Source organism: Balaenoptera physalus (genome assembly GCF_965194825.1).
Source record: "Balaenoptera physalus genome assembly, chromosome: 8".
In the NCBI taxonomy this organism is placed as follows: Eukaryota; Metazoa; Chordata; class Mammalia; order Artiodactyla; family Balaenopteridae; genus Balaenoptera; species Balaenoptera physalus.
Genome location: NC_138887.1, coordinates 51,101,235 through 51,121,187, shown reverse-complemented (window position 1 = coordinate 51,121,187; position 19,953 = coordinate 51,101,235). Strand labels below are relative to the sequence as shown.

The window sequence follows — 19,953 nt, the reverse complement described above, 5'->3', positions numbered from 1 at the left end:
TGGATGGCTGGGTTATGCCTCCCATCTAATAATAAAATTAAGTATTATCTGAGGGATAAGTGAAAATACAGGAAAGTTAAATTACTTAGCCATATTCAAAGCACATATTGGATGACCTGGCTAATAATTAAGTCAATATAGAGAGCCAACTTGAACATTTTACGCAAAAACATCCAAATGAAAAGATGTGACTTTGTCTAGATCATGTTGTATGGAGCAAATTGTCAACAAATAGGTGACTGATGCTATTATTATCACTTATTCCCTAACGTTTCTATGGCAAATTCTTCAAGACCAGTTATACCCTTGAATAAGGGCCAAAATCCTGAAGCAGAATTTTTCATGGCCTCTGGATAGAAATTTCAACACATGTCACTTACATGTGGGTGAAATACAGACTAAAACAAAAAAATATCGGATAATGGCAAAACTCACCATTTTTCTTCCATCTTACCATTATCAATCAACACCAGAAATCAGCATTTTATTTTTTTTGACACAAGAGTATGATTCCTTGAATAATAACTACATTTTCCAACTGTTTAGCTTGTCTAACTTATCTAATTGCCAGTTATCTAATTGCCCTGACTTGAGTAGATAACAAGTAGGACTTGAGTATAAGAGTGTGACTCACATAAGGAAGATATTCTTTACCTGGGCTCTAGAGAGAGTGCATGAAGGGGCTTTATTATATCCAGAAACTTGATATTAAAATTAGTCTATATGTTCAAACAATACTATTTATGCATAAAGAAATATCTTGAGATTACACACTAAATTTATAATGGTGGCTAATCCTGATGAGGTGGTAGGGAAGAGAACTTCAGTTTTGATCTTTTTTTTAACCCTTTGAAACAATATTTATGAATTACTTATATAATTAAAATTTAAAAATTGGATATAAATGTACATTTGTAATTTTTTCTGAGGATAGGGGCAGTGTTTTCATCTCATGACAAATTATATGCATCCTTTATAGTATATATTTTAACTTTGGAGAAAAATGATGTATTATCTGGCCAGAGACACACTAGCTTCAAATTTTGTACAATTGAAGTAACTGTTTGAGGGGTTTCTTTCACTTTATTTTGTTTTTCCTTAAATGAACTGAACAGACTTAAATATAAGAAATAACATTTTTTAGCAAGTATCATTTATACACAGCACCTCATTTGTGGTGCTATGGTATGGGTCAGAATGTACAGTAGGTGAATTTCAACACAATCTTACCACTGGCTGAGTTGTTGCCATGGTGAATCAGGAGTCTATATACTAAGTATGTGACTTGATTATGCTATAAACTTCACTCACCTAAAGTATAGGATTTTTTTAGCAGATGAAGTTATGATGTACAAATCAAGTATGCTTCAGAAAAATAAGCAATAAAAATCACTCAAACTTTATATGATTTTGATCAGAACAACTTTGAATATTTTAAAAGACTATTTTACATGTGGGGTAAGGAGCCTAAGAAAAGTTATTTTAATATAATTTATAGAATGAATATCAGATATAGATGGATGGAATTCAGCATGGTATGTATCAAATAAAACTCAGTATCAGATGCTTCTCTGGACACCACCATTTGAATCTTCAGATTTTTCAAGTACCAACTTAGAGCAACAAAATAAAATTCTCTTGGATCTGTGTACCACTAAATATAATCCACTTCCATTATAGATGATTCACTGGAAAAATGATGATTCACTGGAAAAATGAGACTGAGAAAAATGACTATCCCACAGCAGCTTGGAAACAGCCCTGTCTATTTAACTCCCTGTCAATATACCTTACACATCAATTATATTTCACCATGCCTATCTCTTTTCCAAAGCAGTTTACTCAATGGTTCATTTATTGTTATCTAGTAATAATGTATTCTTTCATGTTCTCAGTGAGGTGTCTATATAAACTGTAACAAAGAATCAGGAGGCAGCCAAAATCCTATAAGGCATTTATAGCTTTCTTTCACTATGAAATTATAGTTAAGTAATTGTTCCTTCTAATTGCCCACATCTTTTAGACTGGTCCCAGGATGTACCCTTTGCCTGATTGTGGAATAGTGACTGGAGATAGTCTGTATAAGCATCCACCTTGTGGATTTTAAGCCCTTTTTCTTTTTTTAAGCCACTTAAAAAATTTGGTCCAATAATTTTTCCAACAATCCAAAAATATCCAATAATAATTTAAGTCCAAATAATCAAATAGTTGCCTGAACTCTTAGTGCATTTGACCTAGAAAAAAGCTTATGATGTTGAGGTCCATTATAATAAGTAATCCCTTCATAGTTCAGTTTTTATTTCCATTGGCTTCTAAAATTTAATTCAAAATCTGGCAATAATGATATTTATGTGTTGAATAAAACTTCATGGCACCAATCAAAACACACTCTGATTATATACTATGACCTGAAAGGTTAATTAATATAAAATCCCATCCAGTGTTTATAAATAACACAGATTTTTAATTCACCAAATACCAAAGAGATTAGTAGCTTTCAATCTAGTTTTCTGCTGCATATTCCTGCAGTCTCTTTGGGAACTAAGAATTGGTATTATTATTATTATTATTATTATTATTATTATTATTATTATTATTATATTAAAACTGTGAGGAAATAAATCTATTGCCTTAGACTGGCACACAGCCTCCCATGGTCTGGTCCCTTCCACTCTTTCCATCCTTATCTCTCCCTCACACACCTAAGCCCCAGAAAAATAGAAGAGCCTATTCTACCTGAAACACAACCCATCCTGTCCCAGTTTTTTGTCTTCATCCTTGCTGCCTAAAAGTTTCTCTTTTTCATGCCCTTCACTGTTAGTCTATGCACCCAGTACTAGCTGTTTGCATTTATTCAGTGGTTAGTACATACCATGCATTTTACTAAGAGCATTATTTCATTTGCGACTTCTAGCAACCCTATTTTACAGAGTATGAGGAAACTTTGGCTAGTCATCCGGATAGTAAATGGCTAATGGCTGAGCTGGGATTTGTACCCAGGCAAACTCCAGATTTCATACTGTGACACATTACTTAACACTGTGATACATTAATTCCAAGTTTCAATAAACTTTAAAGATCAAGAGAAAAATAATAGTTCTCCCATGGGTATTTCCTCTCTCCCCTTTATCTACTCCTGTAACTCCCTGAAGTCAAACTAATTTCTCACTACTGATAGTTGGCGACATACCCGTCTTGTTTCCTCTGCTAGGCATTTTGATTCACCTTAATAGGCTTTGTGTTAAATAGTAAGACACCTTGCGTATGGTAAGCCTTCTATAAATATTGGTTATATGAATTCATCATTGCCAGAATTAAGAGATAATTCAGACTGTATCACAAATGACCTCTGAAAAATTATTTCAAAAATCCATTTAGCATGCCTATAATGTGATAAACAAAGATCAAATTTGGATATTTATATCTTCACAAATTTGATTTTTTATGTTGAGTTTATAAAAGTGACCAACTCTTTGGGCACTCAAGTTTTAAATCCATTCATTCAATCATATGGATTTTTTTTTTTAACTGAATCAGACAATAGAATTTGAAACTATTATTTGAGAATCCTAGGTGAATTTTGGTTACTCTAAGGAAACAAAATGTTAAAGCTGGAAATAATTCTTTATGATAATGACTGTATAATTATTTTATTTGCTTTTCACTGAACTGCTTCAGAATTTTCATTTTCTGTACATACACATATGTCGACTCACCTAGATAATAGTAAATAGTTGGGAAAGAAAGAAAAAAATCATTTAATTATTTTTCTTACTTGACACTAAGCAAATGTAACCACTTTTTTTATTCTTGAAGGTAAACTGGATACTTTAATGCTACGTAGAGATAACCTACATTTATTTACTCAGTTTCTTGAATTTCAGAGGGGAATTGATTCGAAGAGTATTTGAGGCTTCTTCCTCATAAGCCACCAAAAGATCACATTTTCTTCCCGTGATTTAAATGTTGACATTACAGTTAATTTTGACAGTTAATTTTGACAACTGTCTGATAGAAGTTTTAAAGTCTAACAGTTTCTATTTAAATAATAATAACAATAAATAATACTACAAATCTCAAAATAATCACTACTACATATAAGATGTAAAATTACTACGTTGAAGATTTGCCTTTTAGTCTTTCATACTTAAATTTAAAATATACATTGATAAAATTACATAATAAAGAAAAAGGTAATTATTTGAGGTTAGTGGTAACTTACTGAATTCAGAACAAGGATTCCTAGAAAAATTCAATGTTAGAATTGAACAATATTTTTCTTTTTTTTTTAAGTTCTGCAATTTAAAAACACTTCACTCTGAAAAGTTAAAATATAAAAACTAATTTTCTAAAGCACAAGTATGCCAGTTTTAAGAATGCTAGAACTTCTCTCAAAAATAAATTGCTTCAGAATTATTCTTGAACTCTAAATAATTTTTTCCTCAGTGACCTAGAGCATGACTAAGCCATGATTGTTAATTATACTCACTGATTATCTGTGACAGAATAACATCCTATTAAATTATCTGAGAAAATAGAATCGAGCCAGAGACCCAGAAGGATATGGATATAGCAGCTATATAACTTAAAGGAGAAGAAAAGCTGATTTTCACAATTAGGCTCACACTAGGAATAGTGCTGAGTTATTTTATTGATCATTGGTGGAAGGAATGGGTCTCTAAAGCTTTCCTGGAGATTCACAAGATAAACAAGAAGCTCACTGGGTCTGCCCTCTGACCTAGAGAAAATTATGACATTTTCTCTGAGCATTAGGTACTCTTAAAGCTGAGTTATTCTTCAATTAGAATGTTACATATCATAATCTGTTGTTTAACTTATTGCCTAGAACTTACAAAAGAGTTCTATAGACGCTAACAAGGGAAAATTAAGAGCAGTGTTTTCTGGGATAAAATGCTCCTTTCACACTCACACCCGATTTCTCTTTTTGTGATACCGGTGTTGCCTTTAGTGTACTTTGGGCAGTGTTACCCAGAAATAAATGCACAATTCTATCCTTGCTTGTTCCTGGTATAAGAAAATGAAATGACACTTTCATTTTGATTTTCCTTGTAAAAGAAACTAAGCTGAGTGAGTCTGCCCTTGACAGGTGTAATGCCCCTAATCAGCACCACTCCGCAGGCTTTTGCAGATTCAGCCAGTGGAAACTGCCCTCCCCCCAACTTTAAACAAAGCCATTTAATTTGGTATCAAGTCAAGTTAAGAAAAAAAAAAAAACCACACACTAATAAATAAAGGACAACATAAAGAAGTATAGCCTGCCAACATGAACCTACATGCAAGCCAGAGGAGATTTATAATTTCCTTCCCCAGGGAGGGAGTGACTAACGCACGCACACTGACCATCACCGTAAAGAGGTAAAGAGAGAGTGAAATGGCTCAACGTACACACACCCCGCTCCATACCGGGGACGAGTCTCCAAGCTGCGGCTTGTGCTCTCGGAGGGCCAGGCTGAAGCTGACCGCTCCTACGGCCACGCTGGACACCCCCAGCCCTATCTCCAGCACAGAGAGAACCAAGAGGCTCCCAATAATCTGGCCGCTGGTGCACATCCTTCCTCGGTCATCATTCCTTCCAGATCAGAGAGGGAAGCCAACCATCCACCTTCTTTCTTCCGCTGTCCTCCTTACCCCTTCTGCCCCCTACCAGACCCCAAAACTTTTCTTTCTTCACCAGCGAAGCATTATCCACAAGGACTGGATTTCCAGAACTGGAGACCCTCTTCCCTGACCGGGTCAGAGGCAGAGTCGCTCCACCCCCTGGCACGTTCAGACAGGGATCGTAGAAGGATTTTCCCGGTTCGGTTCGGTGGTCGGAGTCCAGGAGAGGAGAGCACACCGGGAGAAAGGGCTTTCAATAAGGAGCTGGAACCCTGGGGGAGCCACGGAGCTCCGGAGCCCCGAGCCTGCAATCCGGCTCGGGAGGCGCTGTCCAGAGTTCTGCCGCGTCCCAAGTCTCCGCAGGGAAATCCCGTTCCCTCCTCAGCCTCCCAAACCCTTTCAGGCTCCCCTTTCTTTCCTTGCCAAGTAGATGAGCGTTGCTTCCCCAGATCCAAGGCGGAACTGCTCAGAGCTTCTCCCTCCCTCTCGTCTCCTTTCCTTTGTTTTCGTGGTAACACAAAGTGCTTCTACGAGTCCCTTGGTCCCCAGGCTGAGCGGGCAGATGATATTCAGCACCACACTCCTCACAGTTACTGTGTCGCCAGAAAAAGCGACCTTGTCTGATGGCCTTTTTCCGTCTGGGTTTCTTCTCCCTCGTCGTCGTCCTCTTCCTCCCCTTCTCTCTTGATCTGATTCTCTCTCATTGCAGTGACCTCATTGGGATTTAAGAGGGTGATGGAGGAGGGAAAAGCTTGATCTATCTGTGGGTCCAGAACCAATACTCTCGTCTGGCCCTTGATCGGCCCCGCCTCGGGACGCTTACCACAGGGATCCAAGCGATCCCTACCTTCGCATTCCCCCAACCCCCCTCTCGCTCCCTTCTGGGCTTCTGTCCAGATGGGAGGGGAGGTGATGCCTACGTCAACACGGGGCTCATTCTGTATAAAACTTTCTTCTGCGTGTACACGGGGTGATGTGGGAGCACAGTGTGTAAAGAAAGGCAGAGAGAGAGCACAGGGGATGGAGAAAATACAGACTCCTAAATTCACTAGGACTCCAAAGGACACTCATCAAGGAACTCCTCTCTCAAGAAGAGTTACACTCAAGCCTGCTTTAAGGAGTTGGCCACTCCCTGCTGTCACAACCTGTCACCTTCCATGTCCGAAGGTTGGGAAGATGCAATTGGCTGGGGCCTCACCCCTGCGGGGGAAGTGGCCGCGGTTCCTCCCCAGCTCTCTCCTAGCAGCGCAGCTACGCGTTCTGGGGTAGCATCACCAGACCACATGCCTGGGACTGCGTGTTCTCACTCATATTCAAGAGATGTGTATATTTAAGTACTACATTGGAAAGGGAATTATTAAAAACAAAAATCTGGCTCACTGCACAACTGTTTATGACAGTTTGACCTCGTCAGAATCCTTAGAGCAAGGGCCAACTATGGCTCAGGTATTTTTGTGTTGTAGTCTGATGCACGTGGGACTCTAGAAGTCTGGGTATCACTGAGTCTGGGCCCAGTTTCATGTCCCTGATTTTACTTCATGAAAAATCCCAAGGTATTCCACCATGAAGATCCAGGGAGTGGGGAGGATGAGAAGATGTTTATGGGTCATCTTTCTCAAAAACTGGTTTCTGGGGAACTTGGAGATGGATTGAAGGAAAATAGAAGAAAGGAGGATTGAGTTAGAACACATTGCACAAGACCAGGGCATCTTGACCTCTGAATGCATGCTGACTAGAGCAGGGCAGCTTCCTCTGATTAGAAGCTTCTTTTTTTTTTTTTAAGGCCCCAGTGCTGAGAACACTAAAGTGGAATAATATACAATCTATATCATAAGTGCCCATTTTAGTTTTCTTAAGTTTCAGAGCTTCTTTCAGAGTTTAAATTCAAATGTACAGTATAATTTATTTTCCTTTTGATGTATTTATATTCCACATTTTAGAAAAATTGAGTCTTCTTCCCTTAAAAAAAAGCAAGGAAGGAAGAATTATGAATTATTAGAGTCTTAATAAGTCTTAAAGAGTCTTCAGCTACTGTGATATTTGGAGAAAAACTCAAACATTTATTTTCAATAATTAGTGAATTCACCTTCCACTTCTTGAAAACTTAGTCCACCAAACAGCCAATCATTAGAATCCTTCATATAGTTTTTGGCTTTAATAAAGGATAGTTTATTTTATTTAAATCTTGTAAAAGTCATTTAAATGATCCAATTTATATGTAGAAATAATGGAGTAACTATGTTGCCTAACTTTTTGTTTGTCTTTAGTCACTGTTTTCCTTTTTTTTTCTTTTTATATTCTTCCCCATTGGAAGAGAAAGTTATAGTAAGTGTTAAAGTAGACTGCTTAATGCAGCCATATAAAAAGGAGTGTAACTTACAGGATGGAAAATTAATTTTTAGAGGTAGTGTTAACAATGGATGAATTTCCCAGAGAGAAAGAAATGAGTAAATTATGATTGAATTTTCATCTCTGAATGCAATGGCTAGAAATGTGTTTTCTTATAAACCCAAGGCCTAATCATATGCTTGACTATAACCAATCTTCATTTTTTGAAAAACAAATATACATGTATGCTATCACTTATATGTGGAATCTAACAAAAGGATACAAATGAACTTATCTCCAAAACAGAAATAGATTTACAGATGTAGAAAACAAACTTATGGTTACCAGGGGGTGGGGAGAGGGAGGGATAAATTGGAAGGTTGGGATTGACATATACACAATACTATATATAAAATAGATAACTAATAAGGACCTAATGTATAGCACAGGGAACTCTACTCAATACTAGAAGAATCTAAAAAAGAGTGAATACAAGTATACATATAACTGATTCACTTTGCTGTACACCTGAAACTGACAAAATGTTGTAAATCAACTATATTCCAATAAAAATTTAAAATAATAAGAAATTAAATCCATCCTCACTTATAAATGACTACCAATGAGTCACACCAAAACAGAAATATTTATAGGAATAAAATAAAAACAATCGTTACCATGAACAAGTTACTGTTTGTATTTAACAACATGAAGATCGATGTTGTTAGGACTTTCAAAAATATCTTACATTACTTGTTCTGGGAGACAAATTATATTTTCCATGCTCTTTTAAATGATGGAAAGATCCCCACTCCCAATTAAATACAGCAACACTAAATTTTATTCTTAATCATGGAAATCATGACAAAAAAAAAAGGGGGGGGCTCAATTGGCATCCTCTATCTCTCAAAATTATTTGTTAGAGAAAGAATTACAGGATAAAACAATAAATCAAGAGAAACACAAATAAAGTATTGATACATTGGTATCTAAACACCAGTGGCTCTACAATTAGAGGGTTTAATTTTTCTTATGTTACAGTACAACAAAAAAGCTATTTATAAGATCCATTGATAGATATATGGTTCAATACTTGTACTTCCTCAATAGGAGCAATAGTATAAAAAATCTCAAGTTTGCCACCTGCTGGCTTATGTAGGATACAGTGAATATGAATGTATAGGTAATCTCAAAATAATTTTTATTAAACTTACTAGCAAATCAGAAGAAAATCCTCTGTAATTGCTCTCTTTACGGACCTAAGTTCTGCCAATATGTATCTAAGAGTTCTGAGATCTTCATACATCCATTTACCCAAATAAGATTTATAGAATTTTTTTATTAAAGTATAGTCAACATACAATATTATATTTGTTTCAGGTATACAACATAGTGATTTGATATTTATCTACATTATGAATTGATCACCACAATAAGTCTAGTAATCATCTTTCACCATACAAAGTTATTAAAATATTATTGACTATATTCCCTATGCCATATATAGAAATTTTAATACATGGAAAAAGGAAAATCCAGGAGCTGGTAAACAAATACCACCTGTCTCAATATAGTCAAGTAAGTTGGTGAAATAATCAATTCAGTCACTAATATAAGGTTAGTAAATGAAAAGGTCAAAATTTTAAACTGATTAATTTTGAGAATTGATTTAAATTGTTCAAGCTATTTATAAACTAAATTTGTATGGTGATCTTAGGAACTGCACTGAATGACCAGTGTAGTATAGAAGATGAAGAAAAATAAAAATCACAAAATTATTACAAATCATATAGCAGTTTTTAAGTGCTACAAGTCTATTTAATATTTCAATACTCTTGTCAGTGTGTCTAGAAATGATGATACCTAAGACTTAGCTAGGACTTTATAATTCTGCTAAAAAAAGAAAAAAGGAAATAACATTGTGAGGACCTTTTTTTCCTTATTTAAAGCTTAAGAAGAAGAGATAATTAATCCTGAATTTATCTTTTGCCTTTTTTGTCTTCTAGTGATAATCTAGCTTAGAAGTCATTATCTAATAGTAACATCAGTGCTTATGAAAATTAATTAGAATAAGTATAGTACTCAGTATTGTATTTATCACAATTTTCCATTTATGTCTGAAATATCTTTTGATTATTAATGACTTAAGCGTGTAAAAAACCCAAATTATGTATTTTATACTGACATCTATTTTTTAATAAAGAGTGTGATTATTTACACTTCTAGCCTTTATGGAGTAATTGGGGCTGGATTTACTCTCCTACTATATACAATATATTCAAATAAACAGTGTTAGGATACCATACGACAGGCAGAGCAGAATTTTAATCCCTGCGAGAAGAGAAACAAGCAAGGTTTTCTCTCCTGGTCTTTTGACTATAGGCATCTAACAAAATGTGTTACAAGAGGGGTACCAAGCAGAGCACAGTAGTCTTAACAGAATTCACGGGACAAACTGCAGAATTCTTGGAGGCTGAGGTACCCAGTATTTTCAGGACAGAGTACTAAAGAGGAGGGTGTTTAATAGAGAAAGAGATCCATAAATCTCCACAGGGCTCCCCTGAGTCTCTTGTTAAATCTAAGCCGCAAAATCAGGGGGTGCAACTACACAAGGCTAGAAATGGAATGACCAGAGAACTAACATCTGAAGCTTACAAGATGTCTGGGAAAGTTTTCAGGTTCACAATAGCCAGTGAGAGTTCTTGTTGAATACTCAGCCTTTGGTGGAGAAAACAGGTAGAACACACATAAGCAGTGGGGCTAAACTATGCATAAAGGCAACTCTATGTCTGGCATAAAAATGCTTTAAAACAGGCTTCTAAAGTGTCAATCTGTTTGGTAAGTAACTTACAAAGTCTAACACATCTTAAATAAAATGACAAAAACTATCATTCAACAATGTAACACTCACAATCTATACTAATTAATACCTGAAATATGAACAACCAGGAAAATGTGATCCATAACCAGGATTTCAGAGATGATGGAATTTGTTAACACTTGAAGACTTCTATTATAAGTATTGGAAATACGTTCAAAGATGAAGAGAAAAAACATTAATGTAATAAAGACATAAACTGAATTTGTAGCAAAAAAACAAAATATAATTCCTATAGAAGAAAAATTATATATCTGAAATGAAAAATAGTGCACTGATTTATTAGATTAGACACCGAAGAAGAAAAAATTAGTGAACATTGATACAACAACAGAAATTAAATTACACAGAGAAAAATCTCAATACAAATTAAATCACAGAGGAAAAAAAAAAGACTGAAAAAAAATTAAGAGAGACTCAATTACTGTAGAACAATTAAGAAATGATATATGGACATAATATAAATTCTAGAAGAATAGGTATGTGAAAATATTTTCAGTAAAAATGACCAATTATTTCCCAGGTTTGGTGAAAATTACGAACCCACATATCCAAGAGGTTCAGTAAAATACAAATAGAATAAACACAACAAGGCATACCACAATCAAATTGCTGGAAAACAGTGATAAGGATTAACAATTAAAAGCAGCCAGAGGAAAAAGGATGCATTATGTGTAGAGGAAAAGAGGCAAGAATTCCAAACTTCCCATCTAAAGTTATTCAATCCAGAGGACAAGTGAATGACAATTTAAATTACTGAAACTTAAAAAGAATCAGAAAAACCTATTAATCTAGAATTATATTCCCAGCAAAAATACCTTGAAAAATGTAAAGGAAACAGATCCATCAGACCAACAAAAGCTGAGACAATTTACTTAGTAAATTTACCAAGTGAAGACATGAGGTCTTCACTTTAAGAAATATTAAAAGAAATATTCTTCAAACAGAATTAAAATATATCAGAGGGAAACTTGGATCTACACAAAGAAATTCTGAGCATCATAATGGTACATAGATGGGTAACTGTGAACAAAAGTTTTTTTCGGTTTTTGTCTCAAACAGACTAAAAATATGCACAGAAACCAGAGCTGCTGTGCAAGAAACAGAGTTTACAGTTCCAGCACAGCCCAAAAAATTAACAGCTGAAACAAAGGATATAATGCTTACTAAAGAAAAATAACAGAATCCAGAATGTTTACAACTTAATATTCCTAATATCCTAGATGTAATAAAAAATTATCCAACATATGAAGAACCAAAAAATAAAATACATTTTCTCTCATGAGAGACAAAAAATCAAGCAAGTCTGACCAGAAAATAAATCAGATGTTGGAACTAACCGATTAGGATTTTAAGACAGTACTTACAATTATCCCCAATGATCTAAAAGAGAACATTTTTTTCAACAAATGAATATTTTAGTAGAGAAATGGGAAGTTTTAACAAAGATAAAATCAGTTTAAAATCGAAATTCTAGAAGTAAAAAATACAATTTTGAAATAAAACTGCAAGGACTTAGTTCAATGAACATGACAGCATAGGCTAATTTAAATATAGATAAATAATAATTATAGTAAACAATATAAATGTTTTTAAAATGAGTGGTGGTGCAGGAACATCTTAAATGATATGAAATGGTCAAAGATAGGTACAAGTGGAATAGAAGAAGAAAGGGAAAGAGGACTGGACAGAAAAATATTTCAGAATATAATGGCTAACATTTCACAAATCTATGAAAGGGAGAAATTCACATATTTGAGTTTCTAAATCAACACCAAGCAGAGAAAATATAAACAGGCTAACAACAAAGCACAAGGCCAAGTCAAATTGTTGAAATCTAAAGATAAAGAGCATCTCTTAAAAGCAAAAAGAGAAAAGTGGCATATGTGTCATCACCAATGACTTCTCATCAGAAACCATGGAAACCAGAATAACTTATTTTAAGTGCTTAAATAAGAGAAAACAAAAAAAAACAAAAACAGAATTCTATATACAGCTAAAATGTCCTTTAAAATAAAGGCAAAATAAAAATATTTTCAGATAAAAGAAGACTAAAAATCCATGTCCTTCAGCCCTGAAATGTAAGAAATCACAAGTTCTTCAAAGTGAGGAAAATGATACTCAGATCCTAAGAAAGGAATAAAGAACATCAGAAATAGTCAATATCTGGTTTAATACAAAGGTTACTTTTTTCTTTTTGACTTTTTCCTCTTTATATCTTTATAAGCCATTTAACTGTTTAAAGCAAAATCATAACATTGTCTTGTGGGGTTTATAATGTATGTAGATTGTTATATACAATAAATTATAATGAAAAGGGTGGGAACTATGATTCTTTATGTTTACAAGATTTTCATATTTAAATGAAGTAGTACATAATTGACTCTGAGTGTATTATGACAAGTTAAGGATGTATTGTAATTCCTGATGTAACCAAAAGGAAATGCAAAATATATAACTAAGCACAGAAATATAGCCAAGAAGTAAAATAGGAAACTTAAATTCAATTCTAAAAAATATTTTAGAATCCAAATAAAAGGCAGGAAAGGAGAAACACAGGAACAAACATAGAGGAGACAGGTAGAAATCAAAAAATAAAATGGCACAACAGTATTCAATGATATTAAAAAACTGTATTAAACATTAATGAAATAAAAATTACAACTAAAAGGCAGAGATTATCAGAAACAATAGAAGGAAAACAAAACAATCATATATTGTACACAAGATATACACTTTAAAGGAAAAGAAGTTAGATAGAAAGTGAATGGAAGGAAAAAGATATTCCATGCAAACAGTGGCTATATTAATAAAAGATAAAATATACTTCAAAACAAAATTATTACCAGAGATAGGAATGGACATAATAAAAGGATAAAAATTTAAGTTAACAAATAGATTGTGGTAGTTATCTTCTGACAATGTCTCACAATGATTTCTGCCTACTGGTACTCAAACCCTTGTATAATTCCCTCCCCTTGAATGAGGACTAGACCTAGTGACTTACTTCTAACTAACAGAATTTGATAAAAGTGATGGATGTCACCTCTGTAGCTAGGTTACAAAAGACTCTGACTACCATCTTATGGTCATCTCTATTGCCTTCTCTGATGGTAATATGCTAATATGTCAGGAGGCCCACAGACAAAGAATTGAGGGCAGCCTCAGAGCAATGGTCAATGAGGAATTAACACTCTTGGTCCAACAACAGGAGGAGGGACTGAATCCTGCCAACAACATGAGTGAGTTTGGAAGCAGATCCTTGACCATGGAAGCCTTGAGATGACTGAATACCTAGCCAACACCATGACTGCAAGAGAGGACCCACCTAAGATGCACTCAGATTTCCAACTTCCAGAACTGTGAGATAATAAATGTTGTTTCAAGCCACTAAATTCTGGCATAATTTTTTTTTTACAGAGCAATAAACTAACTAATACAAAGGCATAACAATCATAAACGTAAAAAATCCCAAAAAGAAAATGTAAAAACATATGAGGCAAATTGATAGAATTTAAAAGAGAAATGGAAAATTCCACTATATTTGGAGATTTTAAATACCCAACTGCTAGGACAACTAGAGAAAAAAATCAGCAAGTATGTAGAAGAAATAAACAAAACTATCCATCAACTGTCCTAATCAATAAACCAGGGATAATTTCTGCTGAGACTTGCTTTTTACCTTAAAAAGAACCAGCTGCTTGACTATTGAGGTTCAGTGAAATGCAGTGTTCTGCTCAAATTTTTGCTGCCAGAAAGAGACAGTTTTCACACCTATTTCTGATTTCTGATACTCTCTTAAACACTTTAAAAAATGAGTGCTAAGATATTTAATACTCATTTTGTTATGCATTTATTAACTGAGCAACTCTTTATATAATTATTTTAGAAACAGATTAACTGATGAGAAAAAGCTATTAGGTTACATTAACAAATATGAAAAGTAGGTTAGCATAGAATGGTAGAGTTGATAGGGTCACGAAAATCCCTCTTGTTAGATTTCATCCTATATTTAAATCCTTTCTACCATATTCCTGACCTCTTCTTCAACTCTTCCAGTGACTAGGAACACAATGCGTTAAAAAAAAGTCTGAATATTAGACCAACATCTAGATTTTTTGTGAATTCCATCCACTGCACTCAGTTCTATCTTCTGGAGCAACAGAGAACAAGTAAAACCTATTTTTGTTATCACAGTCGTTCAAATAGTTTACAATTTTCATGCCTTGTGTCATGTTCAATATTTACAGGAGAAATTTCTGAGTCTCTTAAAGATCATTCAAAATGGTCCAGGTCATTGATAGTAGTGAGTCTTAACTTGCTCCTGTTTCTCTAAAGTAAAAACTTTTATAGCTGTGTAAAGTGTAACAGGTGTGTTCTGATAAGGGCCAAGTACTGCAGCATAATTATCTCTGTAATTCTGTATTTTTGTAAATGTGCTCTATAATGATTGTGGCCATTTTTGGCTGCACTCTGAATGACAAATTCATACTGAGTTTTCAATCAATGAAAAACCCAGAGTATTTTTCCTGTAGACCGTCCTGTTTCCCCAATCTTGCACTTGTTCAGTTGATTTTTTTTTTAACATAAGGACAGGTTGATTTATTTATCACTATCTAATTTCATCTTGTTAGCTTCGGCCCTTCATGCTTTCCTGTAGAGATCTTTTTGAATGTTCTTCTTGTCATCCCATGCTTTAGCTGTTCCTTCCAGAATTATGTACGTCATATTCCCCCCAAGCAGTGGGCCTATTCTGGCCTCATTCTTCTTGTTCTGAACATTTCTAAAAATGTCATTTTTACTGTCTTTGGCATTTTTAACAAGCCTCTGCTCATTTATGCCTCTTGCTTTTCTGCCTCTATATTTCCAGATTCCTGTCACTCAAAGGTTTATCATCATGTATATGCCCCCGCTTTTAGCTTTTCCTATTTCCCTCAAAATACACGGCTGAGTAGTTCCTGGGCAGGCACAAGACTTAATAGTTTTTATCTTTTTATTTTCCCCCAAATGAGGAATTTGTAGTTATAATCACAGTTTTGGTTTTAAGAGAATCCTGTCCAGTTCAGCTATCTTACAACTCGTGTGTCTGGTCAGTGCCTCATCTTATGTATTCTAGAGATTTGGGTGTATATTTTACTATGTCATGCTTGTTTCCTGCTTTTTGAGTTGACACTAACTTGTAAACTTATTGAACAAATACTTAATAAATACCTGTTTAACAAATATGTGAAAAATTAAAGAAAAAAGAATTGATGAAAAACTGAGAGATAACGATGTTATTTTTCTAAGACTATCCACTTCAACTTCTTCAGCTAGTTATATTTAATTACAAAAAATCAGGTCAGCATGGTGAATGCCTCTCCTTGCTTCTTTCACTGATTCATTTATAGATAAAATTAAAATAAATACTTGGAAAAAATGTGAAACATTTATGATAAAGTTTTAGTCTTCACATACAAACAACTATTTCAAACAAAAAGAAAACAACCTGATTTAAAAGGTCACAGTGTATGAGTAGGCAATTTTCACACCCAAACAAAATATTACAAATGGCTAGTTAACACGTTAAAAAATGTTCAGACTCAGGAGCAAACAAAATGTGCAGCTGGTCGTTAATTCTCCTATTGGACTGGCAAAAATTTATTTTAAAATAATAATTATTGTTACTGGAGTAAAGTTAAATGGTTATTCTCATAAATACTGTGGAAATATAAATGGGTACGATATTTTAAAAAGATATTTAGCAATACATATTGAGTATTGAAAACGCTTATACACTTTGACTCAGTAATAACCTTTGCACTTTACTCTAATAAAATACTCATTGACGATCAAAAGGATTTACATATAAGAATGTTAACAACAGTATTATTGTAGGAAAAAAGTTAAAATCAGCCCAATTTTCCACATAAAGTCTAACAGTGAAATAAAGAATTGTAAAGTTATAAGATAGAATAATTCATAGTGTTAAAATTATATTAAAATCATATATTTTCTAGCTATAAATACGATTTGAAACTATACTTTAAAAATCATATAAATAAACAAAACAATCCTAGTTTTCTTTAAAAGTATGAATATAAAGAACACTGGAAGGAATTACACAATCATTTTATTAGTACTCTAATGTTTATTAGATGTTTATTATTTTCTCCCTTATGCTTTTTGTACTTTTCAATTTGGGAACAAAAACTTGTATTAATTTTTAATCAGGAAACGTCATACAATAAGAAACAGGAACTAAAAAGCACAGCAGTCTGGGGTCACTTAACATGGGTGGGAAAATGCATATGAATCTCAAAACCTCCAGAGAACATCGTTTTATGATACTTTAATTTAGAAATTAAAGTTAATAATGATAATGCTTGGAAATTGAAGTTATGTTAAATATTGTCAGCTTAAGAAGCCAGGGGAATAAATTACAAGTTTTAAACAGGTCTTTTTTTAAAATCAGAAATCTTTAAGCTGTAAAAAAGCATATTCCTCTGCCCTTAAGTAATGATAAGGGAATATGAAAAATCCAATAATATGAAAGGGTTGATAGGCCATAACTGTAGTAGATCATTATGCCACAGGTGCTGAGTAAGCATAAAGTTTCTGAGATTTCAAAGGAAACCCTTTCTACTCAGTCAACACTATATTCTCTTAGCAAATATGCCAATTATTGGGAATAAACATGAAAGATCGAAAGTTCTGTTCCATTTTCAGGCCACGTAGACACCAATAAAATTACTATTTAATTTCACTTCCTGTTATCTTCAATCAGAAAAACCTCGAGTAATAAAAGTAGCTTTTACATTTCCTTGATAACTTATGAATGGTTCTTAGTTCAGAACTCTGTACATACCCAACAGTAACTAAAAATTATAGGTTTACTGATTGGCTGGACAGTCACAATGGCATTGTCTATAACAGAAGAAGATTTAAAGAAGTAGATCAAACTTTATTCTGAGGGCCTTGAGTTAGGAAGAGAGATATTACATAATAATTTTTGAAGTTTGATTAATTTTCATTCTGAATTATTCTAATTAGTTTATCCTCACCCTCACACCAGATCTTGACTTGGGGTTCTAGGTATGGACTCAGACTCTGGAAACATTTTTTGGGCAAAAGGACAAGGTAATATTGATTCATGAGATAATACTGAAGATGAATAATGGCTAATATTTATGGAGTGCTTACTATATACCAGCCACTAGTTTAGCTACTGAAGATATCCCATAAACAAGACAGAATATCTGCCCTAAAACAGCTTACATCCCGTGGGGGATTCAAACAACAAACAAGTCAACAAATAATTATATGACATAATTTCAAATAGTGAAGTAAATTAAGTCAAGTTATGGGAATGAAGTGACAAAAGGGTAGTTTAGATAGTGTCCAGTACGTGACACACGATCAGAGATACCTGAATAAAGTGAGCATGTGAACTCAAAGAAGAACTGGAGAAAAAGCATAGCAGACAAAGGGAAGAAGTGAGTATTAAGTGTTTTTAGAATGGCTAAACACCTAGTGAGTTAGGGGGAAAGTGGGTGGAAATGAAGTTGAAGGGGTAGCCAGGGACTAGATTATTTAAGCCTGCTTGACTGTGGTAATATTTTGTATTTAATTCTAAGTGGATAGATTGAGGGTTTTTGAGAAAAGAAGTGACATGATATGATTTACATTTTAATAAAATCAATTTCCTAATCTGCTGACTCCAGATACAATCCACTGAGGGATGGAAGCAGTTGGAGTCTATTGCAATTGTAAATAAAAGCTTGAACTAGAAAGGTAGTGTTAGAGGTGGTGAGAAGTACATTTTGACAATATCACACAAGGGAGAAATCTGAAGATTTTTAAAAAGTAGAACATTCAACTGCAATCTTATTTTGTAGTGCTGGACTGAGAAATTGAAACAAGGCCAAGGAATCAAAGAGGAGACAATCAGGAAGAGTGAATCCTGTAAAATTGCCTAAGTCAGCGGTTGGTACTGGTATTTCACCACTTGGCAGCACGGTAAAATGTATTACATATGTGCCAAGAAATATCTGGCTTGTCAGGCCTTAGAGTGCTTGGTAGGGTGGGGTGTTGGGTGGATGGAACCCTTCCTCCTTACCCTCATCACTCCCCATACCCACTGCTGGATACTTCTCAGTGCTGGGTGAATCTGCAATCATTGCAGGCAGTAGACTATTCAGTACCATCCAGTACTTGCTGGTATGGTATGTGATAGTGAACATTGCCAAGGAGGTGCTCTATCTTTTGGACATCTGCTTAATTAGCCAGGTGCAAACATATTCCCTGGATAAAGTGGCTCACGGAGGAACCCTACTCCAGGTACCTAAGGATCAACGGAGTAGTACAAGGTGATAGAGTCAGTGAAAAGGAATGGTGGCCAAGTGGAAGCTTCTGAAAGGTGCAGCTTTAGGTAGTAGTGTCTTCATGTTTATTGGAAAATTCCTTTCATGGCTCTTGTGTCCTTTTAGTTCTATGTAAGCCACGGGCAAACAGTTTTACAATTACAGATGGTTATTAGGAAACACTTGATATAAAAAAATCTACTTGAATTTGAAGAGCATTCACACTACCATAAAAAATTTCAAAAGTACATTTGTAAATTACAGAAAAAAATTGCTGCTAGAATTTTTACATTTCAAATGTTATCATTTATGATGATTTATAGTAATGATTTAAAATTATTATCTGCTTTATTTTATATCTAGTAGCTTGTACCTCTTAATTCCCTTCCTCTACTTTTTCCCTCCTGCCACCCTCTCCCCTCCAGTAACTGCTAGTATGTTCTCTGTATCTGTGAGTCTGTTTCTGTTTTGTTATATTCATTTGTTTTATTTTTTGGATTTCACACATAAGTGAAAACAAACAGTATTTGTCTTTGACTGTCTGACGTATTTCAATAAGCATAATACCCTCTAGTTCCATCCATGCTGTTGCAAGTGGCAAAATTTCATTCTTTTTCTTATGGCTAATATTGCATTGTATATATATACCACATCTTTATCCATTCATCTACTGATGACCACTTAGGTTGCTTCCATATCTTGGCTATTGTAAATAATGCTGCTATAAACATTGGGGTGCATATATCTTTTCAATATATAAGATACAGGGATGTAATGTATAGCATA

General features: G+C 34.3%; 1 protein-coding gene across 5 annotated transcripts in view; it reads right to left on the bottom strand.

The window, feature by feature from the left end:
• TMEM196 (transmembrane protein 196) overlaps positions 1-19,953 on the bottom strand; it is a 230,981-nt gene that overhangs the window by 48,137 nt on the left and 162,891 nt on the right. For 3 of the 5 annotated variants that reach the window (XM_082472790.1, XM_082472791.1, XM_082472792.1), the window contains exon 1: positions 5,425-6,722. The exons of the other annotated variants lie outside the window; for them this stretch is intronic. In XM_082472790.1, the coding sequence (XP_082328916.1) occupies positions 5,425-5,571 (147 nt within the window). In that variant the 5' untranslated portion in view covers positions 5,572-6,722. Of the gene's footprint in view, positions 1-5,424; positions 6,723-19,953 lie in introns of those variants that run through there. 5 annotated transcript variants of the gene reach the window in all.